The sequence below is a fragment of the Bos grunniens genome, chromosome 18 (assembly GCF_055505025.1).
Source record: "Bos grunniens cultivar Pamir isolate PY7600 chromosome 18, Bosgru_T2T1.0, whole genome shotgun sequence".
Taxonomy (NCBI): domain Eukaryota; kingdom Metazoa; phylum Chordata; class Mammalia; order Artiodactyla; family Bovidae; genus Bos; species Bos grunniens.
Window position 1 is genome coordinate 58456083 of NC_141182.1, and position 27723 is coordinate 58483805.

Below are 27723 nucleotides of genomic sequence, written 5' to 3' on the forward strand. Positions count from 1 at the left end.
GTGGGATCAGCGACAGCATGGTGAATCCGCGGGTTCAAATTTCAGGGCCTGGAGAATGAGGGATGGACGTTTACGGGGTCGCTGATGGGGAAGTCTGTGAGATCTGGTAACCGACGCTGTCTGTATGGTCGCTGATAAGACTTAGGGTTTGTGATGGGGAGTCTTCAGGTCTATTATGGGAGAGTGTGGGCATTACTAATGTGGAGGTCTAGGGACCTCATAAAGGTTGAGGATGAGGTATTAGGGGGCAGTGATGGAGTTGTTGAGGGATATTAGGGGCTTGGAGGAGGGTCACTGATGGATACTGGAGTCAGCGTGGGATTGGTGTTAGCATAGTCTCATGACTGGGGAGACTTAAGTATCGGTGTCTGACAGGTGAGCTCATGGAGGTCTTTGCTTTGGGAAGCCTGTGGGGTTCGTGATTGGGGAGGGACTCCCTGGAGATCCTTGGTTTGAGTTTCCAACCTGTATAACCGGAAGGAGCTTTGTGTTGTGACATTCTGCCCCCGGTTCTTCAGCAGTTCACCAGCTGTTCCCGTCAAGCCCCTCCTCACACTTATACTTCTGTTCACGTCTTCCTTTGCCTTGATCACATCCCTACAAAAATTTAAAGCATTTTTAAATGATCAGAGCCTGAGAAAATCTAAAGTGATATTTGCTTGTATTTTCATACACTGTCTCTGTAAGGATTCACAAAAGTAGGAACAGAGGAACTGGGTGGCTGAAGGACCTCAGGTTAAAATGATACCCTTTGTACCTTGAGAATGTTGAACCATGTGGACTATTTCTTTCTTTTTTAAAAAATATTTTTAACTGGTATGCTTATGAGATTTTGTCTGTTATTACATAAAAACTGTATATTGCTTGATGAGGATACTGCTACTGCTAAGTCGCTTCAGTCGTGTCCGACTCTATGTGACCCCATAGATGGCAGCCCACCAGGCTCCCCCGTCCCTGGGATTCTCCAGGCAAGAACACTGGAGTGGGCTGCCATTTCCTTCTCCAATGCATGAAAGTGAAAAGTCAAAGTGAAGTCGCTCAGTCGTGTCCGACTCTTTGCGACCCCATGGACTGCAGCCTACCAGGCTCCTCCGTCCATGGGATTTTCCAGGCAAGAGTACTGGAGTGGGGTGCCATCGCCTTCTCCAACATATGTAAAACATTAAATTATTCTCTTTCAGAACATGTTTTTAGTTTTCCTGTAGGCCAGTGATCTCTTGGATATGATCCTTCTCTTGTTTCTACCTAGTAATCATAGAAATAATGACATTGATTCTGATTGTATTCACGCTTCTTCACCATAATTTTTCACATTTAAATATTTATTGTTATTTTACAAGTAGGCAGAACTTGCTAATTCTGTTCTTACTTCACATAGGAGGCATTTATGATAATTTTAAATTTTGTTTTGTTTGGAACTTTTGATTGCTGTCTTTCTTGCTATTCCTAATTCTGTCTTGAGGAATTTATCACACTTTCCATTGTGATTCCCTATATGATTTTCTCTTTTAAGGCAAACATAAATAATTGAAAAGAATGTATTATTTTCAATATGTGCATCTTTTAACTACTTTGATATATTGCTGGTCTGTATTAGTTTTAATATTTAGACCATGTATACAATATTTTCCTACATTGTCACAAAATTACAGTGGTATTTTAATATTGTCTATCTCAGTGGTGTTCCTGCCAAACATCCTTGTTTTTTTTCAACAGTATTTGTTTTATGTGATTTGGTTCCCTATGACTTGCTACATAAAGCAACCACACTGTAACTTCTAACTCATGTTATTCTGTGAATTTCTACTTTATCCAATGGAATGGATATCATCTTAAATTCTTTTACTGGTTCCTGTTACTATTACTCCTCCTAATTTCCAATTATCTACATTTGCCTGGGCCTGATATACTTTGTCTATTACAGGTTATTTTCCCTGGACAGTTTTAAGGATGTGAGTGTCTCTGAGAGCCAGTCAGTTGCTAGATTTTGTTTTCTTTTTATTTATTCCAGTCAGCTATGTCTTTTCATGGACAGTTTTACAGTTTGCGTTTGCTGCCCCAACCCTGTACTGTGTGTCTCTCGCTTCTGTTTTGCTCCTTTTTTAAAATTCTGTTTCCTGGTAGTTTATTTTCCTTTATAGTTCCTATTACCTAGATCATACATTTTTAGCTTTTAATTTATGCAGTGGTTTAGAAGGCACACCTTGTTTTTATATATCTACTGGAAGTTCCCTTAAAGTTTTCCAGAAATATTCTTGAATTTATGTTGCTCTAATTAGCAAAGTGGCTGACAAAAATATAGGTCTGTTTTTATGTGTATTCTTTCTACTTTCTATTCTAGCTACCTCAGCTTAAAAAAAATTTTTTTTTTTACGTTATTTTTGGTTGCACTGGGTCTTTGTTGCTGCACGTGCACTTTCTCCAGTTGGGGTAATCAGGCTCTGGTCTTCGTTGTGGGGTGTGGGCTTCTCTTGTTGCAGGGCACAGGCTCTAGGTGCAGGCTTCAGTAGTTGTGGTGCATGAGCTTTGCTGCCCTGAGGCGTCTGGAACTTCCTGGACTAGGGATTAAAGCCATGGCCCCTGCACTGGCCAGTGATTCTCAACCACTGGACCACCAGGGAAGCCTTATAATTCTTAATTTAAAAGTTAATCATATTTACCTACTCAAAATTTTGCACAAAAGCAAATGTGGAGGTCTTTATTGACCACTTGATGGGCTTAAATTGAGTACTGTTGGCTTCAGTTCAGTTCACTTCAGTTCAGTTGCTCAGTCGTGTCCAACTCTTTGCGACCCCATGAATCCCAGCACGCCAGGCCTCCCTGTCCATCACCAACTCCCAGAGTTCACTCAAACTCATGTCCATCGAATCGGTGATGCCATCCAGCCATCTCATCCTCTGTCGTCCCCTTTTCCTCTTGCCCCCAATCCCTCCCAGCATCAGAGTCTTTTCCAATGAGTCAACTCTTCGCATGAGGTAGCCAAAGTACTGGAGTTTCAGCTTTAGCATCAGTCCTTCCAAAGAACACCCAGGGCTGATCTCCTTTAGAATGGACTGGTTGGATCTCCTTGCAGTCCAAGGGACTCTCAAGAGTCTTCTCCAACACCACAGTTCAAAAGCATCAACTCTTCGATGCTCAGCTTTCTTCACAGTTCAACCCTCACATCCATACATGACCACTGGAACAGAAATAGTAGAGTCTCCGTTTTAAACTATCTGATCCTGGTAGTTTTATTTGCAAGAGACGCTTTTAGTGCCTTCTCTCTTCTGTGGATATTAGTCTGCTTCTGCTTACTATCACTAGTGAGGATCAATATTAGTAAAGTTTATTTTCTTAACAGTTTACATATTCATTGATATTGAGTTGTACAAATGAGTGCAGTGATATCTAATGTAGATCATTGGCATCATGTTCTTGTTACCTGTATCTATTTTTAGATCCTTCTCAAATACTTAGACAAATTCTAGTTCATTGCTCTTAAGGGAACTGATGGTGCAGCTTACTGTATAAAATTAGGAAAGAACTCTTTTGGGTAAAATTTCTTGGTGAGGTGGAACCTCCTCACCATGGCACATACTTGCTGACAGTCCATTGCATGTTAGTCCTAAATTCTTCCTGCTTCCTGCAGGTGAGCCCTGTCTGCCTCCAGGGATCATGAAAAGTGAGCCTCTGTCATAAACAGTCTAATAGTCTGTAAAGACATATTAACTAGAAAGTGATAATTGTCTTTGATAATTAGCAACTGGCAAAATGTTTTCACAAATAATCCCAGTTACAAAGCCTGTTCTTGCCAGAGCTGTTATAGGTGACATGATAATTGCAGTTCTGAGGGGAGGTAAGGTCACAGGATCACAAATTCATATCTCATTCATATTCATACCCCTCTTGCACACAGACTAATTGCTTTGACCTTCATACTGAATCCACTATCCAGGCATCAGGAAAAAGTGAGTTTTCTCTATATTCATCAAGGAGGTAGAATCTATAAAGGAAGGCTCTGTATCAGGAATCTGGTAAGGGAACTTATTGGACAAAGCACATCTCCAGTGTATAAACCTGGTCCAGCAGCAAAGCCCTGCAGGAGGGTGGGATAAATCCTGAGTCTGAACTGAGATAGAAAAAGCAGATGGGGTCCTAGACCTTTCACCAGTCCATAATGGCTCCTAATGTAGTGTATGTACTTTTCTCACTGACAGAGATTGTTGTGGTTTAATACTAGTATGATATTTTACAAAGTTAAGGACTGTATTTCCCCAGTTAATATGATGTTCAGTCTACTTTCCAGGAATCCCATGCCTACATTTCAGGTTTCACAGGTGATCACATACATAGTTCATCCTTGTAATGAAGAGTATGATGAGTCTGTAGGAATTATCTGACCTTGTACAGTAACAGTGTGTCTGGCAGCCACTGCTGAAGTAGAAATGTCTCCTCTAACTCTGGATGTTGTATGAATTGAGAGAAGATTAAATTATTGTGTCTCTGTTGATTGTGGAGAGACTCTTTTCACTTAAATTAAGGAATCAGCATGTAAGAAAAATAGAACTTTATGCAATTCAGATACCATATTTCTGCTTATTTTCAAAATTATGATACCAATTCAAAAAATGTATGTTCTTTATACCATACACAAGTTGCTCACCTTAACACTGATTTTGCATGTATCTTGTATTTTCATATCTTTCACAAATCTTGCCTTATTGGTAATACTTGTATTTGTTATTGTTTCATCACTAGGTCGTGTCCAAGTCTTTTGCGACTCCATCGAGTGTAGCCTGCAAGGTTCATTCTTTCCATGGGATTTCCCAAGCAAGAATACTGGAGTGGGTTGGCATTTCCTTTTCCAGGGGATCTTCCCCACTCAGGGATCAAAACCATGTCTCCTGTGTTGGGAGGCACATTCTTTACCAGCTGATAATGCAGCAGGTAAAGAATCCACCTGCAATGCAGGATACCCTGATTCGATTCCTGGGTCTGGAAGATCTCCTGGACAAGGGATAGGCTACCCACTCCAGTATTCTTGTGCTTCCCTGGTGGCTCAAATGGTAAAGAATCTACCTGCAGTGTAGGATACCTGGGGTCGATCCCTGGGTTGGGACGATCTCCTGGAGGTAACACTGCAGATATTATTGAATAAATATACATATCATATGAAATTAATATTAATACTAATTTTGTTTCTTCAGTGAACTATTAATGAGGTATCATTGTTTGCTGTTCCATGGAACTATGACTTGTGCCGTTGTGCTTTATCCTGGATTGAGAGTAAATGTGTCTTATTTTGCTGCCCTGATATTGAGTCATTCTTGTATTCATTAAATGCAACTTGAACACAGGCCAGTTGCCAGCAGTATTATATTCCTTATGAGTATCTATAAAGCTTTATTCAAAATTTATACTTGACCCTAGAATGTCTTTTTTGGGGGGCTTTGCCATGAGGCATGCAGGATCCTGTTCTCTGACCAGGTATCTAAACAGCACATGCTGCTTTAAAGTGTGAAATCTTAACCACTGAACCAGCAGGGAAGTCCCAGTACCTAAATTTTCAAATATAATACTACCAAACTAATCTGAAACAACAAGTTGTAAAACTAAACTAAGATCTGGTTTAGTTGAGGAACACAGGTCACTAGTATTTGCATGTATTCTGGTGCAAATGCACTTTCCTTGTTACCGGGGCAGCCAGATTCAAATCCTCGCTAGCCATCTGCCCACAACCAGTGAGTGAACATAGATTAAGCATTTAACCTCTCTGGGTGATGTTTCCCTCATCTTTGTAAGGGAGATAATACTGCCTGCCTCATGAATGTGAGAGGAATAAAGATGTTTTCATTTGTGTGGCTTTGTTCACAGTGATTCAATCAAGTGTTTTTTAATGGTTGTTCATTCAACTCTTGGAAGCACTGATATGACAGGAAAACATTAACTCTTTTAAAGTAGGAATTATTGATAAGTGGAGAATATTGGATTTTTGTTGACCTGCTACTTGTGTTCCATGCCTCGTCTTCCCATTCAGGACCTTCAGCTCAGAAGACAGCCATCAGTCACTGAGACCTGAGAGCATGGCTACTGGTGATTTGGCAGCAGGATCCATCTTATTATTACAGACAGTATTTGGAATGCTGGGGAATTTCTCTCTTCTTTACTGTTATCTCTTCCTGTGGTGTACTGGGGATAGGTTGAGAACCGTAGATTTGATTGTGACAAACCTTATTGTAGCCAACATCTTCATTCTGTTTTCTGCTGGATTCTGCAGTCCAATGACAACTTTTGGGTGGAATTGTCTCAAAAGTGGATCTGCATGCAGAGTTTTTGCTTATCTTTGTGGAGTGGGCAGGGGAGCATCCATTGGCATCACATGCATCTTGAGTGTCTTCCAGGCCATCACGATCAGTCCCAGGAACTCCAGGTGGGCAGAGCTTAAAGTCAAAGCTCTCAAGTGTGTTGTTCCTTCAATTATCCTGTGCTGGGTCGTGAACATGATGTTAAATATCATTTATCCTATTTTTGTGACTGGAATATTGAGTAACAAAAGCATCACAAATAGAAAAAGTTTCAAACATTGTTCTGATGTTCCCAATGATCATTATGGAGAAACATATGCAGCAATGATGTCCATGCCTGTTGTCTTTTCTTTTGTGGTCATGATCTTGGCCAGTGGCTCCATGGTTTTCACCCTGTACAGGCGCAAGCAGAGAGTCCAAAACGTTCATAGAATCAATGGCTCCTCCATATCCTCTGCTGAGTCCAGAGCCACTAAAACCATCCTTCTCCTGGTGAGCATCTTTATTAATTTTAACACGCTTTCCTCCATCTCTTATATTATTTTGGGTATTTCCAACAATTCTAGTTTGTTCATTTCGACCATGTCTGCAGTAGTCATTTCATGTTTCCCAGCTATCAGCCCCTTTCTGCTTATGAGTCGTGACTCCAGAGTATCCAGGCTCTGTTTTGCTGGGAAAAGGAATGCAAACTCCCCCACTCTTAAGAGAAAGGTGTGAATGGTATGTATTTGCACTGTATTCATTGGCTTATTCACTCAATCCCTCAGAGTCCTAGGTAAAATGTGAGTGGTTTACCAGAGGATGGTAAACAGGATGTGGTGAGCATCTTCCTCAAAGTAAACACTGTTGTGATAGTAATTGCAAAGAAGTATGATACAGTTATCATGTATGGACTTCTGTAATGGACGTTCTACTAGTGCTTGAAGTCGAAGAGTTCAGAATGTATGTAATAATAAACACCAGGTCCTCAAACAGTCTGCTCTTATAGACACATGTAGAAGGGTGTAACTTAAAAGTATCAATGCAAGTTTGCTAGAAATGGAGTAGGCATGGAATATTAGGACAAGGTGGGTGGAAATGGAAGAGCATGTGGCAGGTTGTTACTGAATCTGAAGGCAATGGGGAAGGGAATTTCAGTCCTTGAGTAAAGATTTGTGAAGGTAGGCATGAGTTTTGTCAATTTTATCCTTAGAATGGCAACAGTTGTTTAGGTGAAATACAGTCTTTTGTGGGGAGATGAGTGTGTTTAAGGATTTTCAGGTAGAAATGGCCAGATTGAAGTGAAGTGGTGTACAGGAGAGCATAAAATTACATTTTACCATATTTTAAAAAATCATCATGTGATTGTGATAATTGAAAAAGTTGAGAATTGCATGGAACTTGGATTGTAGAAGGCAGAGTTTTCTTTCTTTTGTGAAGATGACCATATTGGTAAGTAGAGGTTTTCAGGTGCATGCTCACATATCCAAAGCTATGAAATTACTTTGTAGTGGAGACTTGCATTAAATTCAGAGCACTGGAGGAAGAACCATTTGAAAGGGCAAGGGATCCATGCTGTGCATATGGAGTTTGTGGCTCCTCAGTTTTCAAGGTGCACAGTGAGTATTGGCTTAGTGTTGTTGTTCAGTCACTCTGTCAAGTCTGAATGCCAGCTCATGGACGGCAACACTGCAGGCTTCCCTGTCCTTCACCACCTCTAGGACATTGCTTAAACTCATGTCCATTGAGCCAGTGATGCCATCCAACCATATTATCATCTATCGTCCCCTTCTCCTCCAGTCATCAATATTTCTCTGTGTCAGGGTCTTTTCTAATGAGTTGGGTTTTTGGAACAAGTGGCCAAAGTACTGAAGCTTCAGCTTCAGTATAAGTCTTGCTAATGAATATTTAGGATTGATTTCCTTTAGAATTGACTGGTTTGATATCCTTGCAGTCCAAGGGACTCTCAAGAGTCTTCTCCAACACCACAGCTCAAAGATATCAATTCTTCGGCATTCAACCTTTGTGATGGTCCAACTCTTACATCCATAAATGACTAATGGAAAAACCTTAGCTTGGTCTGTACAGACCTTCGTGGGCAAAGTAATGTCTCTGCTTTTTAATATGCTGTCTAGGTTGGTCACAGTTTTCTTCCAAGGAGCGTCTTTTAATTCTATGGCTGCAGTCACCATCTTCAGTGATTTTGGAGCCTAAGAAAATAAAATCTGTCACTGTTTCCATTGTTTTCCCATCTATTTGCCATGAAATGATGGGACTGGATGCCATTGTCTTCGTTTTTGAATTTTGAGTTTTAATCCAGATTTTTCACTCTCCTCTTTCACTTTCATCAAGAGGCTCTTTAGTTCTTCTTTGCTTTCTGCACATACTCCTACCTTTCATTTAATGATCACTTTTATTTGGAAAAATTGAAACATACAGAAATGTAAAAATACAGCAGGGAATATAGACCTGCAAAATCCTGAACCTACACCATACTTTTCATCTAGATTCACCAAACATTACTATTTTCTTTGCAAACATTACCATTTTATCACAAATTCTTTTTCATCTGTTTATGTACTTGTTTCATGTGAGAATAAATTGTATACCTTTTGACAATTTTCCCCTTGCTAGCTGAACGTTTACTTCCTTCTTTCTAGGTAATTCTCTAATCTAACACAATAGAGGCATCTTATTTATCAATCAATAGTAGCATCTTACTAACAAATCAATGCCTAATAGCATCATTGAATAGCAAGTCCATATACAGATTTCTCCCAATGAGGCAATGATGTCTTTTATATCTACTTTCATAAATCTAAGATCTAGTCATGATCTAGTCATGAAAATTGCATTCCATTGTCTTGATTCTTTAGTTTCTTTAATTTAAAATACTTGCAGCTCTTTTTTTTTCCTTCAGTGATACACTTGAAGAATACACACTCACTGTGTGTTAACATCAGGTGGAGTGTTGATTGCACAATTTAGGTGCTGTGTATTGTACTAAATATTGTCTTTGTGATTTTTGCAGGGTTGAAAGGATTGGAATGTGTAGAAAGGCTCCCATTTTCAGATTTCCGTAAGTCTGGATATGCAGCTGTTCTGCCTAAGATCTTGTGATGAGACACACACTTGCATCATGATTTGATTTTTTAAAAATAGTTCTGAGTTCCTGTGAGTGTATATATTTATGCTTATTCATATAAGACACTTTTTATGTGTTCAGTGTGTGTTTTGATGCTTTTGAGCGTGTATTGATTCAGTTAAAGCTACTTGAGCAAGAGTGATTGTGTATGTGCATGACTATGTGAATGTATGTAAATACATGTTCGAATGTATAGAGTGTGCACACATGCCTGTTTGCATCTTTGTGTAGGTGAGTTGGGGTGTTTGTGTTTGGGTGTTTCTATGTAGGTTGGGTTGGCTGTTGTAATGGCTATAGTAATTGAGCTGAAATTACAGAGTCATTCCATCCTGAACATAGAGCAAAGAGTTGATTTGTGTGTAGGAAAACCGTAAGAATTGAATTCAACTGTTTTTTATATACAGAATATTTTCATATAATTATGTTATGTTTCTTAACTTAAAGGAAATCATGGTTCCTTACTCAAAATTTTGCACAAAAATAAGTGTGGAGGATTCTGTTAATGATTTGCTGCTCTTTTTGAGGGGGCCATTCCCAGTGGCTTGCCAGATCTTAGTTCCCTGACCAGGGATTGAATCCCTGACCTGGAAGTGAAAGCACTGAGTCTTCAACACTGGACCAGCAGGGAATTCCCTGTTTGTTGGTCTTGAGTTGACTGAGTAGCATTAGCTTATCTGACAGTACACGAATAGTAGAATCTCCCTCTTAAACTATCTGATCCTGGTTCTTTTATTTTCAAGAATTTTTAGGAAGCTTCTTTCTTTTTTCTATAGATATTAGTTGGTTCTGCTTCCTGTGACTAGTGAGGGTAAATATTGGGAAAGTTTGTATTGCTAACAATTTACATATTCATTGCTATTGAGTTGTGCAAATGAGTGCAGTGATATCTAATACATCATTGGTGTCATGTCCTTCTTTTTACCTGTACATCTTTTGAAAAACTCATATTTGGACCAATTCCATTTTTTTTTGCCCTTACCTTAATTGCTGGTGCAGCTCAGTGTATGAAATGAGGAAAGAACTGTTCGGAGTAGAATCTCTCAGTGAGGCAGAACCTCCAATGAAACAGATACTTGCAGCCAGTTCCTGTGTCAGTCCTAAGTACTTCCTGCTCCCTGCGTGTGAGCCCTGCCTGCCTCCGGGATCATGGAAAACTAAGCTTCTGTCACAAATACACTCCAGTAGTCTCTTAGACATACTAACTTGAAACTTAAAGTTGTCCCTGGTAATTAGCAACTGGGAGACTGGTTTCAAAAATAATCCCAGCTCCCAAGCCTGTTCCTGCCCATGCTGCTACAGGTGACATGATAATTGCAGTTCTGAGGGGAGGTGAGGTCACAGGATCACAAGCTCATATCTCAGGGTCGAGCTACCCCTCTTGCACACAGGCTGATTGCTTTGACCTTGGTGTTGAGCTCACCATCCAGGCAGCAGGAAAAAAACAGTGGTTTTCTCTACGTTCATCTGTGAAGTAGAATCTATAAAGGAAGGATTTGCGTCAGGAATCTGGTAAGTGAACATATTGGACAAAGGCAATCTGCTGTCTAAGGACCTGGTCAGCACCAAAGCCCTGCCAGGAGGGCGGGATAAATCCTGAGTATGAACTGAGGTGGAAAAGGGAGATGGGGTCCTAGACCTTTCACCAATCCCTGATGGCTCCTAGTGTGATGTATGTATGTCTCACTGACAGAGATTGTTGTGGTTTAATGCAAATGATAATGAAATCTGATTTTTCATATGGTAAAGGACTGTAGTTCCTAAGCCAGCTTGATGATCAGAGTACTTTTCAGGAATCATAGACATACTTTTTAGGTTGGTAAGTGTGCCCAGGGTGGTCCATACGGTAAGAAGGAGTAGGATGAACCAGGGAATCATCTGATCCTGTGCCAAAACAGTGTGTCTAGGAGCTGTTGCTGGAGTAGAAGTGTTTTCTCTAACTCTTGGTGTATGAAGTGCTTAGTACATTTAATAACTGTATGTGTATAGAATGTGGAGAAACTCTTATTGCTTAAAGTTAGCGATACAGCATGTAAGAAAAATAGTTTACGTGTTTCAGATATCGTATTTAGGCTCACGTGTATTTTGTGATATTTCTGCTGCTTTTAAATGTTATAACACCCATCCAAATATATGTCATTTATACTGTACAAAAACTGCCTACCTTAACATTTGATTTTGTGTGTCATGTATTTCATATCTTTCAGAAAGCTTGCCTCACTGCTAATGCTTTTATTTGACTCAGGTGTATATATATATATATATGTATATGTGATTTGGAATTACTAATAAACTCTACCATACAACATTAATCAGGCATCAATGTTTCCTGTGCCATGGTTCCTATGATTTGTTCCATTGAACTTCTGTCCAGGAATGAAAGTAAACGAGTCTTTCAGTTTCCATCCTTATATTGAGCCGTTCTTGTATTCATTAAATCCGCTTTGAGAGGGGAAGTTACCTGCAGTTTTATGCTGTGAGGCAGTGCATCTACATTTAACTTTTTTCTACAGCTTTATTCAAAGTTAATATTTGCCTATAAAATGAGTCTTTAGGACTAAATGGAATATTGTCACTACCTAAATATGAAAATAAAATATTAATACCACCAACCTAAATATAATAACAAAGTACAGAAGCAAAACCAAATTTAGACCTGGTTTATTTGAAGAACAGAGGTGACTAGCATTTAAGTGTATTTTTGATTAAATGCACCATTCTTATTACAAGCTGATCTAGGGTCACATGCTGTTAGCCTTCTGTTCCTATCTAATGAGTGAATTTAGACCAAACACTGAATTTCTCTATGCTGATGTTTGCCTCATACTTATATATAATATAACAGTGTCTATTTCATGAATTTGTGAGGATTAAAGACATTCGTGCAAATGTGGCTTTCATAGCAGTGATTCATACATTGAAAGTGTTCTTTAATGGTTATACATTCAACTCTTGGAAGCACTTAACTGACAGGAATACTTGAAGTAAGCCATCCTTTCAAGGTAGGAACTATTGGTAAGTGGAGAATGTTGGGTTTTAGTTAACATTGTACCTGTGTTCGATGCCTTGTGTTCCCATTCAGGATCCTCTAGCTCAGAAGAAAACCATCAGTCACTGAGACCTGACAGCATGTCTGCCCGGGATTTGGCAATAGCAGTGATCTTCTTATCACAGACTATATTTGGAATGCTGGGGAATTTCTCTGTTCTTTACCATTATTTCTTCCTTTATTGCACTGGGCAAAGGCTGAGAACCATAGACTTGATTGTCAAGAATCTTATTGTAGCCAACATCTTGGTTCTGTTCTCCGGTGGATTTCATGATACAGTGAAAAATTTTGAGTGGCATTTCATGGACAGTGATTTTGCATGCAGATTTTTCCCGTATGTTCGTGTAGTTGGCAGGGGCGTGTCCATTGGCACCACCTTCCTCTTGAGTGTCTTCCAGGCCATCACCATCAGTCCCAGGACTGCCAAATGGGCAGAACTTAAAGTGAAAGCTCTCAAATGCATGGTTCCTTCAGTTATCCTGTGCTGGACCCTGAACATGCTGGTGAATGTCATTTATCCTATGTATATGAGCGGAACATTGAGAAACAGAAGCATCACAAACAGAAAAGATCTCGGACATTGTAGCGCTGTCAGTCATGGCCAACCCGAAGACTCATTATATGCAGTATTACTCTCCTTTCCTGATGCCTTATGTTTTGTGCTCATGATCTTGGCCAGTGGCTCCACGGTTTTCATCCTGTACAGGCACAAGCAGAGGGTCCAAAACTTTCATAGAACGAACATCTCCTCCATATCCTCCCCTGAGTCCAGAGCTACCAAAACCATCCTTCTCCTGGTGACCACCTTTATCTTTTTCAACATACTTACCTTTATCTGTGCTATTATTTTGGCTGTTTTTGACAGTATTGATGTTTTCTTTGTGAAAACCTCTGCAGTAATCATTGCATGTTTCCCAACGGTCAGCCCCTTTCTGCTCATGAGCCGAGACTCCAGGATATCCAGGAACTGCTTTGCTGGGATAAGGCACTCAAAATCTCCTACCCTTATTTGTGCTAAGTCTCTTCAGTAATGTCCAACTTTGTGTGACCCCATGTACTGTAGCCCTCCAGGCTCTTCTGTCCATGGGATTCTCCAGGCAAGAATACTGGAGTGGGTTGCGATTCCCTTTTATAGGGCATCTTCTGGACCCAGGGATCGAACCGGTGTCTCTTCCCTCTAACCTGCCTTGGCAGGCAGGTTCTGTTACCCCTAGTGCCACCTGGAAGCCCATGTAAATTGTTGTCTCTAGTGCCAGCAAAGTGCTTGACACTGCAGGTAAAGTAGGTTCAGTATATTTTACTGATGGAATGGATTAATTTGTCCAGTGCTTGCTGAGTTTCTTCCTACCTTCTTTGTGTCACTATAATGTGCTTTCTATTTCTTTGACCTTTTGTCTTCATTTTGCAGGTCATCTTTGTAAATATCAGTCTATTTTTTTGTTCTTATTTTCCTACCACTGTTTCAATGAAGTGCTTTTATTCCCAACAGTTGTGATACCAAATGTGAGTAGGTTTTTCCACACTCTGCAAAGCAGTTGTTCAACTCTCTGTCACTCCAGCAATGACGCTAACCACCTAGTTCAGATTCCAAAAGACTGTCCTCAGTTAAATGGGAGTCTCAAGTGTTGGGGGCTAATGTTGTGTCCACTTCTGATGACTCAGCTGTAACATCAGGGGATCCTACACTCACTCCCCCTCTTCAAGTTGAAGAATTTGGTGGAATATTCACAGAACTCTGGGAAACATTTCCCTTAATACCACCAGTTTATTATAAAGGATACAAAGGAATGGCCAGATGAAGAAGTACGTTGGGTGAGTTCTGGACAGAGCCCAAGCAAAGGAGCTTCTGTCCCCATGGAGTTGGGCATTGCCACCCTCCCTGCAGGTGGATGTGTTGTCCAACTCTGAGGGTCTCTGTGCACTGTTGTTCACGGGGATTTTATGGAGGTTTCATCATTGATTAAGTCATTGACAATTGGTGAGTACACTCAATCTCCATTCCCTCTTCTGTCCCAAGAGTTTGGCGGGGTCAACCTGAATGTTTCACCTCTGTAGTCACATGGTTGGCTCCTCTGGCAATCAGCTGCCATCCTGAAGCTCTCTAGGGGCCATCCAGGTCACCTCATTAAGAAATACTCAGATACGATTAGTAAACGCTTGTTATGAGAAACGATAAAATACTTCTTTCACCTGTACTACTCAAACATTTCTAAAGGTTTTGGCAGTTCTGTGTCATACACCAGGGAGATGTCCTAATGGAGATACCTTACTGTGTCACAGTTCTCATGCTGAAAGTTTATTTTTTTACATTGTAAGTTTTGTGTTCATGCAAGTACCGGCCTTAGACTTCAGCTAGCTGAGTTTCGCTGGACTTCAGATTTTTCTCTCATCATACCCTCTCCTGTATCATAAAGAATCGTCCTTGAAACCAGCAATGCTGTGGGATAGGATGCTTTGAATCTGTACCAGGTCCAGTATAAGTTATGACTTTGAAAACACCCACTTTGAATTTTTTTATTGTCTTTTTTGGGGGTTGAGACAGGCAGGGCCAGCATTTGTGTCCTGGTGGTGATGTCCATGTCCTTGATTCTCCCCTAAGGGGCACTTGCTGAGTCTTTACGTGTTCATCTTTCCTCATGCAGGGCCTTGAGCCCATGTTCAGGAGCTCCAGCAGGGCCTCGGAGCAGACCTGGTTCTGGAAGGATGCCTGACAGGCAGATCCCTCCCAAGGACTTGACAGGAAGAGTACTTATTTCTCAGGTCACGTGAAATTAGTACTGATGGATTTCACTTGCAGATTGGTGGTGACACACTGGTTTTGGACATTTTACGTGGTTTATACTGACAAGTGCCCCTAAAGAAAACCGTATCTCAAGGGTCAGGTCTATACTGAATGTAACTCTCTGTGTCTTTTGTTTTGTGTGTGTATTTTTAAAGCCCTGTTGGGGTAGGATGTATTCACCATTGGATTTCCTTGGCCTGTGATCCTAGACTTGGTAACAGAGCTTACTATAGCAAGATGACATGTCTAAATATGTTTTGTTAGTAGAAATAGTATTTTTTTTTAAACACAATGCGGGGCTCATGGGATCTTACTTCCCAAACTAGGGATCGTACCAAAGCCCAAACGGTGAAAGTGCTGAGTCCTAACCACTGCACCACCAGAAAATTCCTTGTATTATTCAGTCAGAGATCTCCAAGGCCATCCTCAAAGTTGGCTCATAGAAGGACTCCCAAGATTCAGGAGTGGTTACACTCACCTCCACACCTCCACACACATATATATGTGTACTGTGCTCAGTCACTCAGTCGTGTCTGACTCTTTGTGACCCCATGAACTATACCCTGCCAGGCTTCTCTGTCCCTGGGATTTCCCAGGCAAGAAGACTGGAGTGGGTTGCCATTTCCTTCTCCATTAACCAGAAAATTCCTTGTATTATTCAGTCAGAGATCTCCAGGGCCATCCTCAAAGTTGACTAATAGAAGGACTCCCAAGATTCAGGAGTGATTACACTCACCTCCACACCTCCACACACATATATATGTGTGCTGTGCTCAGTCACTCAGTCGTGTCTGACTCTTTGTGACCCCATGAACTATACCCTGCCAGGCTTCTCTGTCCATGGGATTTCCCAGGCAAGAAGACTGGAGTGGGTTGCCATTTCCTTCTCCATTACACCCAGGGTTACTCTTTATTGCAGTTCAAGGATACACACTAGAATCAGCAAAGGGAAAGGTACTTGGGGTGAAATTCACAAGAAATCAGGCTTAAGATTCCACGTCTTTTCGAGGGAAGGGACATGAAGATGATATGAGTTTGCCCTGAACGACATGTGACACTACACGTGTTGCTGTTGTTAGTCCCTAAGTCATGTCAGACTCTGTGACCCCATGGACTGCAGCACACCAGGCTTCCTTGTCCATCACTATCTCCCAGAGTTTGCTCAAACTCACGTCCATTGAGTCGGTGATGCCATCCTACTATCTCATCTTCTGTCATTCCCTTCTCCTGCCCTCAGTCTTTCCCAGCATCAGGGTCTTTCCCAGTGAGTCGGCTGTTTGCTTCAGGTGGCAAAAGTATTAGAGATACACATGAAGTGTTGCCAACCTAGGAAGTTCAGCTGAGTCTAGCTGCAGGGCTGTCCTAGGGGTCAAGAAGATAGCTCTGAGGCCTCATGTGATGGACAGCTGCTACTCAGACCCCAGGCCTTCAGATCAAATGGCTCTTCATCATAAATGGCATAAATGGGTGTTCATTGGGAGGACTGATGTTGAAGCTGAAACTCCAATACTTTGGCCGCCTGATGCAAAGAGCTGACTCATTTGAAAAGACCCTGATGCTGGGAAAGATTGAGGGCAGGAGGAGAAGGGGATGACAGAGGATGAGATGGTTGGATGGCATCACCGACTCAATGGACATGGGTTTGGGTGGACCCAGGGAGTTGATGATGGACAGGGAGGTCTGGCGTGCTGCAGTTCATGGGGTCGCAAAGAGACATGACTGAGTGAACTGAATTGAATACTTAAAGCTTGATTCTTTACAAGAAAGAATCCACAAATCTAACTTACAAGGGAAAAGGTTCTTGAGGGAGGGGTACAGAGAGAATGGGAATTGGATAGAGTGACTAGATTAGGAGAAAATATAGATCCGCAGGGAAGGGGGAGGACATGAAGGACAAGGATTTGCCAGCTGAGGTGCTGGGATTAGTGGAAGTATAGAGTTGTCAAGGGAGAGGATTCCACGGGGTTATATAGAGTGGAAGAGAGGTGTGGAAATAGAAGGGCCTGGTGGAGGTTGGAGGGGAAAATGTAGATCATGGGCTCGGAGAGTGTTCCCTATAGCCCTGAGAGAGAGATAAAGACCTAAGGAGTCGTGGGGTGAAGGTCACGGGTACTAGAGGTGCAGGGGAAGCCAGTATGGAAATAAGTGGTATGGAGTTATTTGGGGCAGATTTGGGGGTCACTAACTCATCCCCCATTATTAATACCGTTGTTTTCAGCAGAATCACAAGTCACTCATAGGCCATTTTTTACAACTAGACATTGAAGTGATAAATACTGTTCGTATCAGATACTCCTGGGACTTCTGTGGAAGTCCAGTGGTTTGGACTCCATGCTTCTGCTGCCGAGAGCATGGATTCAATCCTTGATCTGGGAAATGAGATTCCCACATGTCACATGGCACAGCCCCCCCCCCCCCCCGCCGCAATACTGCTAATAATTTTTTTTTATATTCACTAAGTCCCTAGGTAGAAGTTTGAGTGAATACCAAACCATCACTAGTTTACTCCTCTTTGAGTATTTCGGGCATGGGGAGGGACTAGGGTGGGCCTGGCTGGAGCATCTCTCCTGGTCTGGGGCCCTCAGTATTGGCAGCAGGAGACCTGACTCTTACCCAGTATGATGTCTTCAAGAACATTTATGCCTCAAACTGATTTGGTGAGATTCTCCTTTTTTACTTTAGTATTTTTAAAATTTAATACAAGCTTTATATAAGAAATAACATGTAACTAAACAGTATTGAAAAATTATAAGTAATGTTTGTTTTTTTGTGTGAAACCATCCCAAGAAGTAATCACTGGCAATAGTTCTATGGATATGATCACAATTGAAGATGTTTTTCATTGAAGAAAAAAATTGTAATGCTATAGGCAGATCTCCCTCCCTTGGTGCTTTAATTTGGTGGTTCGTGTCACATTATAGGCAGAAAGGTCTTTGCAGATGCACCTAAGGTTACAAGTCGTCTGACTTTAACATAGGGAGATTCTCCTGCATTATCTGAGGAGGCTGTTTGTAGTCACATAACCCTAAAGAATAGAAAGACCAGTTAGAAGCAAATGAAGAGGAAGAGATAGAAAATAGGACTGGGCAGCGGGGGAGGGTGTGGATGGTCATGGTCAGTGTTTTAATGCTGGCTTTCAAGATAGAGGGATTCACATAGAGATTATGAAGAATTCATAAAGACGTGAATTGACCAGGAAGTAATTCTTCCCCAGAGACTCTCATTAAGAGCCCAAAAGAGCAGACCACTTGATTTTGGCCTTCTAACTTACCTGTGAGAAAATGAATCACTGTTTTTTTAGCTGCTAATTTCATGGAAGTTTGTAACAGCAGCCAAAAGAACAGAATTATAAAATAAACGATAAATAAAATTAGGTAAAATTAGGTAAAATTCCCACTTAATTTCCTGCAACTGATAGCATTTTACTCTTGGCTGTAACAATTTTCTTCAGTTCAAGTTCACTCTGGTACGGGGAGGGAGGAGGGAGGAGGGTTCAGGATGGGGAACACGTGTATACCTGTGGCGGATTCATGTTGATATATGGCAAAACCAATACAATATTGTAAAGTTAAAAAAAAAAAGGCGGGGGGGGGGAATGTAGTTTTAGAGTGTTCTTAGTAGTATGAACTGACATTAAAGGACATTAAACTGACATGAAATGACATTAAAATGAATTTTTAAAGTATTCTGTTTAGTTTCAGTATTGAAAGAAATATTGTCATACTGGACTTACTTTCTAATCAAATTGCTCTCCTTAATCACTAGTCTATAATGAAGATATTTTTAGTTCCATACGAATAGATCTAGAAATTTGTTGAAACATCACATTTATTCCATAGAGATTCTTTTTAATTTGTAAATTGAAATACAGTTGATTTATAATAGTATGTTTGTTTCAGGTTTACAGAAAAATGATTCAATTTTCCCTATATGTATATTGTTCACATTATTTTTCATTGTCTTTTTCCATAATGATTATAGTTCTGTATGCTATACAGTAAATCCTTCTTTCTTATCTATTTTGTGTCTAGGAGTTTCCATCGTAGTTTGCTAATTTCAAATTTTAGTTTACTCTGCTTCCCCATTTCCCCTAGGTAGTCATAAGTCTGTTTTCTATGTCTGTGAGTTTTTTTCTGTTTCATATATAGATTCACTTGTATTGTTTTTAGATTCCATATATAATCCCAGTCCACACTCTGCATCCAAGGTCCTCCGCCTTGTAGTCCTGACCTTTTGTCCTGGGCTTTTGGGCTCCTTCATACCCCTGTCCTCTCCAGGTCTCTCATGTCCTGGTTCCATTATTTCCCCCAGACCCATCCCCTTTCCACACACTATCTCACTGGGACTGTTATCTCTACCAGGACCTGCCTACTCTATGTGAAGTCATCTTCTCCCCACACCATGTTTTACAAACCCACCTACTACTGACTTTTGCTCACTTTTGCCCATGTTTCATCCCCACTGACTTCCCTGGTGGCTCAGATGGTAAAGCGTCTGCCTACAATGCGGGAGACCCAGGTTCAATCCCTAGGTTGGGAAGATCCTCTGGAGAAGGAAATGGCAATCCACTCCAGTACTCTTGCCTGAAAAATCCCATGGATGGAGGAGTGTGGTAGGCTACAGTCCATGGGGTCGCAAAGAGTTGGACACAACTGAGTGACTTCACTTCATCCCCACTGAAATTTTTATCCCCATTATTCTGTTTACCCCATATCACCAAGTTCCCCATATGGTGACTTCTTACCCTCTTTGCCCACTTGTATTTTCATCCTGAGGCTTGCACTTGAATGCTTAATCAACATTAAACTCCTACCTTCTCTCTCTCCACCCTCTCTCTTCCCCTGCCCACTCTACAATCCCTGGCCTCCAGGTTCACTGTACTACGATCTTATTCACATGGCTCCTTTACCCCGTGGCCTATTCCTACTCTACTGTCACACACCCACACACTGTCACTACCCCAAACACTACAAGTTGCCTTTGCCTAGACTCTGTCTTGACATCAGATGGCAATATTCACCTCACATTTTAGGTGCTGTATATTGTACTAAATATTGCGATTTTGATTGTTTCAGGGTTGGAAGGACTGGAAAGTGTATGAAGGCTCCCATTTTGAGGCATCCCAAAGTTTGCAGATAGAACTGTTTTTCTATGGAAGATCATGTCACTGAGACACACACGTGCATGGTGATTGTGTTTTTAAGAGTGGTATGCTGAGTTTGTGTATCTATGAATATTTGTATATATGCATGGGAATTTTCATGTGTTCAGTTCGTGCATTAGTAGTGTCAATATCCATTGAGATTATTTGAGGATGTGCGTGTGTATATGCATAAATATGTGAATGTGTGTGACTATATGTTTGTGTATGTGAATGTCCATGTGTGTATGCTTGCATGTCTGTGTAATGACTTTGTGTGTGTGTGTGTCTGTGTGTGTAGAATGGGTGGTCCACCATTCTGGCTTTAACAACTGACTTGACAATTGGGAGTGAATGTATAGTGAACCCGGGTCAAAGATTTGTTTGTGTGTAGGGATCCCCTGATAGCTCACTTGGTAAAGAATCTGCCTGCAATGCAGGAGACCTTGGTTGGGTTCCTCAGTCAGGAAGATCCACTGGAGAAGGGTTAGGCTACCCACTCCAGTATTGTTGGGCTTCCCTTGTGGCTCAAGTGGTAAAGAATCTGCTTGCAATGCGGAAGACCTGGGTTTGACTCCTGGGTTGGGAAGACCCCCTGGAGAAGTATTCTGGCCTGGATAATTGAAGATCTTTAGCTTTATTCAGATTTTATAATTGTGTGTATAATAAGTCTTCACAAATTACTCAAAAGTTTTCAGTACCTACATTTTAAGATAAATTACCACCAACCTAAATTGAAATGACAACACGCAAAACTAAATTTAGATCTTGTTTATTTGCAGAACACAGGTAACTAACTAGTTATTCAGTGCTTTTTGGATTAAGTGCACTATTCCCCAGCTCAGCCAAGGAATCCCTATTAGCCATGTACCCCCAACTAGTGAATCAATTTAGAACAAACACTTCACCTCTCTGTGTCAACGTTTGCTTCATCACTCTAAGGAAGATAATAGTGTCTGTCTCTTGAATTTGTGAGAAATAAAGACATTACCACATGTGTGGCTTTCATAGCAGTGATTCATACATCACAAGTATTCTTTAATGGCTGTACATGGAACCCTTGGAGGCTTTGACCTGAAGGAAAACTTCAAGTAATTAATTCAGGGTAGAAAGTTGGATTTCACTTGACTTGGTACCTATGTTCCATGCCTCATATTCCCATTCTGAATCGTCTAGCTCAGAAGAAAACCATCAGTCACTGAGACCTGACAGCATAGCTGGTGGTGATTTGTCAGAAGGATTGATCTTATTATTACAGACTATATTTGTAATGCTGGGGAATTTCTCTGTTCCATTATCTCTTCCTTTATTGCACTGGGTATAGGCTGAGGACCATAGATTTGATTGTCAAGAATCTGATTGTTGCCAACATCTTGGTTCTGTTCTCTGGTGGCTTCCACAATACAATGGCAAATTTTGGGTGGCGCCTCATGGACAGTGACTTTACATGCGAATTTTCCCGATATGTTCATGGAGTGAGCAGAGGTGTGTCCATTGGCACCATTGTCCTCTTGAGTGTCTTCCAGGCCATCACCATCTGTCCCCAGACCTCCAGGTGGGCAGAGCTTAAAGTGAAAGCTCTGCAGTTGGTTTCCCCTTCAATTATCCTGTGCTAGACCGTGAACATGCTGGTAAATGTTGCGTATGCTATGTATGTGACTGGAAATTTGAGCAACAAAAACTTCACAAACAGAAAATGTTTGGACACTGTTATGCTGTTCGCCATGACCAAATCAGAGACTCATTATATGCAGCGTTGATATCATTCCCTGATGTCTTATGTTTTGTGCTCATGATGTGGGCCAGTGGTTCCACAGTTTTCATCCTCTACAGGCACAAGTAGAGAGTCCAAAGCATTCATAGCATCAGCGTCTCCTCCAAATCCTCCCCTGCGTCTAGAGATACCTTAAAACTATCGTTGTTGTTGTGAGCACCTTTGTTAAGTTTAACACCCTTTCCTCAATCTGTTATATTGTTTTGAGTCATTTGAAGAATCCTAGTTTGTTCATTTTGAACATCTCTGGAATAATCACTGCATGTTTGCCAACTGTCAGCCCCTTTCTGCTCATGAGTCATGATTCCAGAATACCCAGGCTTTGCTTTGCTGGGAAAAGGGATACAAACTCCCCTACCCTTAAAAGAAAGATGTAAATGGTATGTATTTGAACTATATTCATTGGCTTGTTTCCTCACTTCCCTCAGAGTCTTAGGTAAAATTGTGAGCGGCTTACCAGAGAATGGTAAACAGTAGTGGTGAGCATCTCCTTCAAAGTAAACAATATCATGGTGTACTTTTAATGAAGTATTTTATAATTATTGTGTAAATACTTCTGCAATGTAAGTTTTACTAGTGCTTGCAGTTGAGGAGTTCAGAATTTATGCCATAACAAATGTCAGGTCCACAAACAATCTCATTGTCATAGAGAATTGTATGAGTGTGTAACTTTAATTTATAACCATAAAATTCCAAAAATAAAGTAGGCATGGGATATTAAGAAAAGGTGTATGAAAATGGAACAGCATGTGGCAAGTCATTGCTAAACCTGAAGACTAGAGAGCTGGAGGGGAAATTCAGTTCTTGAGTAATGCTTTTGGAAGCCAGTCATGAATTTTGTACATTATAGTCTTAGAATGAAGACAGTCATTTATATGGAATATGATGTTTTGTGGGAAGATGAGCACGTTTAAGCATTCTTAGATAGAAATGACCAGATTGAACTGAAGTGGCATAAAGGAGAGCATAACATTACATTTTACTAGTTTCTAAATAACTACACGTGATTGTGACAATGGAAAAATATATGAATTGCATGGACGTGGGTTGTGTAGAAGTCAATGTTTTCCCTCTTTAGTGAGGGTGAATTGGACATACTGGGATGGAAGATGTTTGCAGGTGAATGCTCTATGAGGTTAGTTTGTGGTGGAGACTTCCAGCAAATTCAGAGCAACCCATGGAGAGCCATTTGAGAGAAAAGACGTGGATCGATTCTGTGTGTACAGAGTTTGTGGTTCTTGATTTTCAAGGAGCAAAGTGCATCTTGTCTCAGCTTTAGGAGAGATTTTGTTTTTACATTTACATTTTTTTTTTCATTGAAGCCAATGAAAGTATTGAGAATTCAACAGGCTGAAAAGCAAAATACTTATTTTAACCCAATGGTTATATATCGATTGAACCTTGTACCCCAAAGAGAAACCAACATTTTCACCTCACTTGAAACACTTAAATATTTACCACAAACTAGATCACATAGCAAGAAAAAGAAAGTACATATATCTATAAATCTATAAATTTATAGATATATGTACATATATCTATAAATGTGTATATTTATACACAATGTACAGATATCTATAAATGTGTATACTTATTTTCTTGAAGCTATGTTTATGTATATATTAATACATATAGAATTAAACATATTTGTTATTGGAAAGTTGTACATAAGAACAATTTAAAATGCCTATAACTACACTAGTGATAAATCTTAATATGTATGTTATCTGAAGAGCATATTGCCATACTTGTTTTTTGTTAAGATTTCATAAACTGTACTTTTTATTATTCCAGTTTAATCATATTATTATCTGTATCTCTTGAAAAAACATTTATTGAGTATAGTAACAGTTTTGATTAAGAAATTAGTCTACTTACATTTAATGTAATAATTGACACATTTGTATATCAATAAAGTTTATTTTCTTGTTTCATGTATGTGAACTTCTTTTCCATTAATTTTTAAATGTAGTTCTACTTAATAATTGATTTTTTTCTTTGAAATTTGTTTCCCTACCATGTGTTAACTTTTACCTAGAAATTTAGCGTACTTGTTTTTTTTGAGTGCACCATCTGTCTTTGGGATCTTAGTTCCTTGATGGGGTTGAAGCTATACCGTCTATACTCAAAGGGTGGAGTCTTAACCACTGGAAACCCCCAAGGATGTCCTTTACTACACATTAAAAGCTAAGATATATGTATATATGCAACTGATTCACTTACTGTACACCTGAAACCAGCACAAGATTGTAAGTCAACTATACTCCAATTTGAAAGCAAGAGTCCAGGGGAGCAGACACTTTGACTTCTGACTTACTGACGTGTGAGAAAATGAATGTGTTGTTTGAGGCAGCTGATATCATGTCAGTTTGTTACAGCGTAATAGAAATCTGATTCCTATGGAAACACAATAATATACAAACAATAAAATTAAGTAAGATTCTCATTTATCATCCCACAACTGATGGCATTTTGATACTGATGTGTAATAATTTTCTTTAGCTTTGAGTATACCCTTTTAAAAAATGTGGTTTTAGAGTATCCCTGATGTTTTACTTGACATGACATAAAAATGAATTCTTTAATATAGTCCATTTTGGTTAAATTTTTACACAAATATTGTCTTCATGGATTTACTTTGTAATCAAATTTCTTTCTCCTGTCAGGGGTCTATATTTAGTCCAATAAAAGTAGATCTACAATTTTATCTGAATCATCACTATTTATTAATTGGAGATTATTTTTCAATTTAATTTTCAATTTAATTTAATTTTTTTCAATTTTATTTTTATTTTTTAAGTATAGGTGACTTATTGTGTTAGTTTCACAGCAAAGTGACCATCAGAGAATTTTTTGTTATATTCTTTAACATGATTCAGTCAGGGGTCTCCAAGCCCATCCTTAAGGTTGATAAATCATAGAAGGACTCTAAGTTTCAGAAGTGGTTACACTCAAGGTTACTTTTTATTGCAGTGAAAGGATGCAGGTTAGAATAAGCAAAGGGAAAAGGTGCATGGGGCAAAGTACACAAAAAACCGGGCTCAAGAGTCCACATGTCCTTTCCCAGGGGAGTGACATGGGGGTGTTGTGAGTTTGCCCTGAACAACGTTGGCAGTATACATTAAGTGTTGTCAGCTTAGGAAGTTCACCAGAGCCAGGTTGCAGGGTTTTCCTGGGGGTCATGCAGGTAGCCCTGAGGCCCTGTGTAACTGACATCAGCTACTCAGACCCTAGCCCTCCAGAGCAGAAATAGCTCTTCATCATAAATGGCACTGTTAGGATTAACTTTCTGGTCCCACTGGTCTTGTATGGCCCAATGCCTCAAGTATATCAAAACACTCTTATCAGGAGAATAGTCCAGACTTCAGAGGCTATCTCCCAGGAGTGAGGCAATGCTGAAAACAGGTCTATCTTTCCAATATTAGAGCTTGAGCAAGCGAGGTTTGCTGGATTATCGATTTCTTACATGGTCATAGTGGATGGTTTCCTTGTTCTATGTTTCTAAATGATGTCTGGGAATTTGGTGATGATGTACACCGGCACCAAGAGAAGCAAGAAAAACTGAGAAAGTTTCCATGATTGTGAAGATTTTGGAAAAAGTATTTTGTCTAAACATTCAGCTTGTTTCTTTAAAGGAAAGGCCCCAGACATTTGACTCACAGTGGAAGGTTTCTAGAGGATGGTGTACAGAGGGAATGGGAATTGGGTTGAGGTGAGTGGGATAGAGGAAAATATAGACCCATGAGGAAGAGGGAGGCCCTGAAGGCAAGAAGTAGCCAGTTGGGGTGCACAGACTGTGGGGGTAAAGAGTTGTCAGAGGGAGAGGATTCCAAGGAGGGCTAGAGTGGGGGTAGGGTGAGGAAATGGAAGTCAGGTGGAGATTCAGTTCAGTTCAGTCACCCAGTTGTGTCCGACTCTTTGCGACCCCATGGACGGCAGCATACCAGGCTTCCCTGTCCTTCACTGTCACCTGGAGTTTACTGAAACTCATGTTCATCAAGTCGGTGATGCCATCCAACCATCTCAACATCTGTCGTCCCCTTCTCCTCCTACCCTAAATCTTTCCCAGCGTCAGGTTCTTTTCCAGTGGTTCATTTCTTCCCATCAGGTGGCCGAAGTATTCAGCTTCAGCATCAGTTCTTCCAATGAATATTCAGGACTGATTTCCTTTAATGTGGACTGGTTGGATCTCCTTGCAGTCCAAGGGAGTCTCAAGAGTCTTCTCCAACACCACAGTTCAAAGGCATCAATTCTTCGGCGCTCAGTTTTGTTTATAGTCGAACTCTCACATCCATACATGACTACTGGAAGAATCATAGCTTTGACTAGACAGACGTCTGTTGGCAAAGTAACGTCTCTGCTTTTTAATACACTGTCTAAGTTGGTTATAGCTTTTCTTCCATGGAGCAAGTATCTTTTAATTTCATGGCTGCAGTCACCATCTGCAGTGATTTGAAGGCCTCCAAAATAAACTCTGTCACTGTTTCCATTGTTTCCCCATCTATTTGCCATGAAGTGATGGGACCCAATGCCATGATCTTAGTTTTCTGAATGTTGAGTTTTAAGCCAACTTTTTCACTCTCTTCTTTCATTTTCATCAAGAGACTCTTGAGTTCTTCTTCGCTTTCTGCCATAAGGGTGGTGTCATCTGCATATCTGAGGTTATTGATACCTCTCCCTGCAATTTTGATTCCAGCCTGTGTTTCATCCAACCCAGCATTTTGCATGATGTACTCTGCATATAACTTAAATAAACAGATCGACAATATACAGCCTTGACCTACTCCTTTCCAATTTGGCACCAGTATGTTGTTCCGTGTCTGGTTCTAACTGTTGCTTCTTGTCCTGCCTACAGATTTCTCAGCAGGCAGGGCAGGTGGTCTGGTACTCCCATCTCTTTAAGAATTTTCCACAGTTTGTTATGACCCCCACAGTCAAAGGCTTTGGCATAGTCAGTAAAGCAGAAATAGATGTTTTTCTGTAACTCTCTTGCTTTTTTGATGATCCAGCGGATGTTCGCAATTGAATCTCTGATTCCTCTGCCTTTTCTAAATCCAGTTTGAACATCTGGAAGTTCACGGTTCATGTATTGTTGAAGCCTGGCTTGGAGAATTTTGAGCAGGTGGAGGTTAGAGAGGAAAATTTAAATCCTGGCCTTGCAAGGTGATGGGACAGGTGCTAAAAGATGGATAGAGACCTAAGAAGTACTGGGGTGAGTCTTTGGGTGATAAAAGTAGATTTTAGGGGCAATATAGGGATGGACATATCAGGCCAAATTGGGAGTCACTATTTCATCCCCCACAATTCATACCCTCATTTTCAGTGGAGTCACAAGTCACTTGTGGGTCATTTTTTCCATTTTCCCTATGTAACAAAAATTCTGCTGATACCAGATACTCCTGGGACTTCCTTAGTGGTCCAGTGGTTAAGACTCCATGCTTTCATTGCAGGGGACAGGGGTTTGGCCTCTAGTTAGGGACCTAAGATCCTGCAAGCCACACAGAATGCCCTCGCCCAAACCTCCTAATAATGTTTTAATACACAGTGGGTCCCTTGGTAGAAGGTGAATGATA

General features: G+C 40.5%; 2 protein-coding genes and 1 pseudogene across 2 annotated transcripts; all 3 read left to right on the forward strand.

Moving 5' to 3' along the window:
• The first annotated feature begins 6047 nt into the window (after positions 1-6047).
• Positions 6048-11717, forward strand: LOC147354405 (vomeronasal type-1 receptor 4-like). Its single transcript, XM_086354055.1, has one exon. It carries the CDS (start codon positions 6063-6065, stop codon positions 6999-7001), a length of 939 nt encoding a protein of 312 aa, XP_086210181.1. The 5' UTR covers positions 6048-6062; the 3' UTR covers positions 7002-11717.
• Positions 11718-12493: 776 nt separating this feature from the next.
• LOC147354406 (vomeronasal type-1 receptor 4-like) lies at positions 12494-13942 on the forward strand. The gene has a single exon (XM_086353965.1). The coding sequence runs from the start codon at positions 12535-12537 to the stop codon at positions 13483-13485; it is 951 nt and encodes a 316-aa protein (XP_086210091.1). The 5' UTR covers positions 12494-12534; the 3' UTR covers positions 13486-13942.
• Positions 13943-21511: 7569 nt separating this feature from the next.
• Positions 21512-22527, forward strand: LOC147354407 (vomeronasal type-1 receptor 4-like; annotated as a pseudogene).
• Positions 22528-27723: the final 5196 nt, after the last annotated feature.

Bases quoted from the DNA above. Each gene is read 5' to 3' on its own strand.
- LOC147354405 (XM_086354055.1), top strand. From the start codon at position 6,063: ATGGCTACTGGTGATTTGGCAGCAGGATCCATCTTATTATTACAGACA.
- LOC147354406 (XM_086353965.1), top strand. From the start codon at position 12,535: ATGTCTGCCCGGGATTTGGCAATAGCAGTGATCTTCTTATCACAGACT.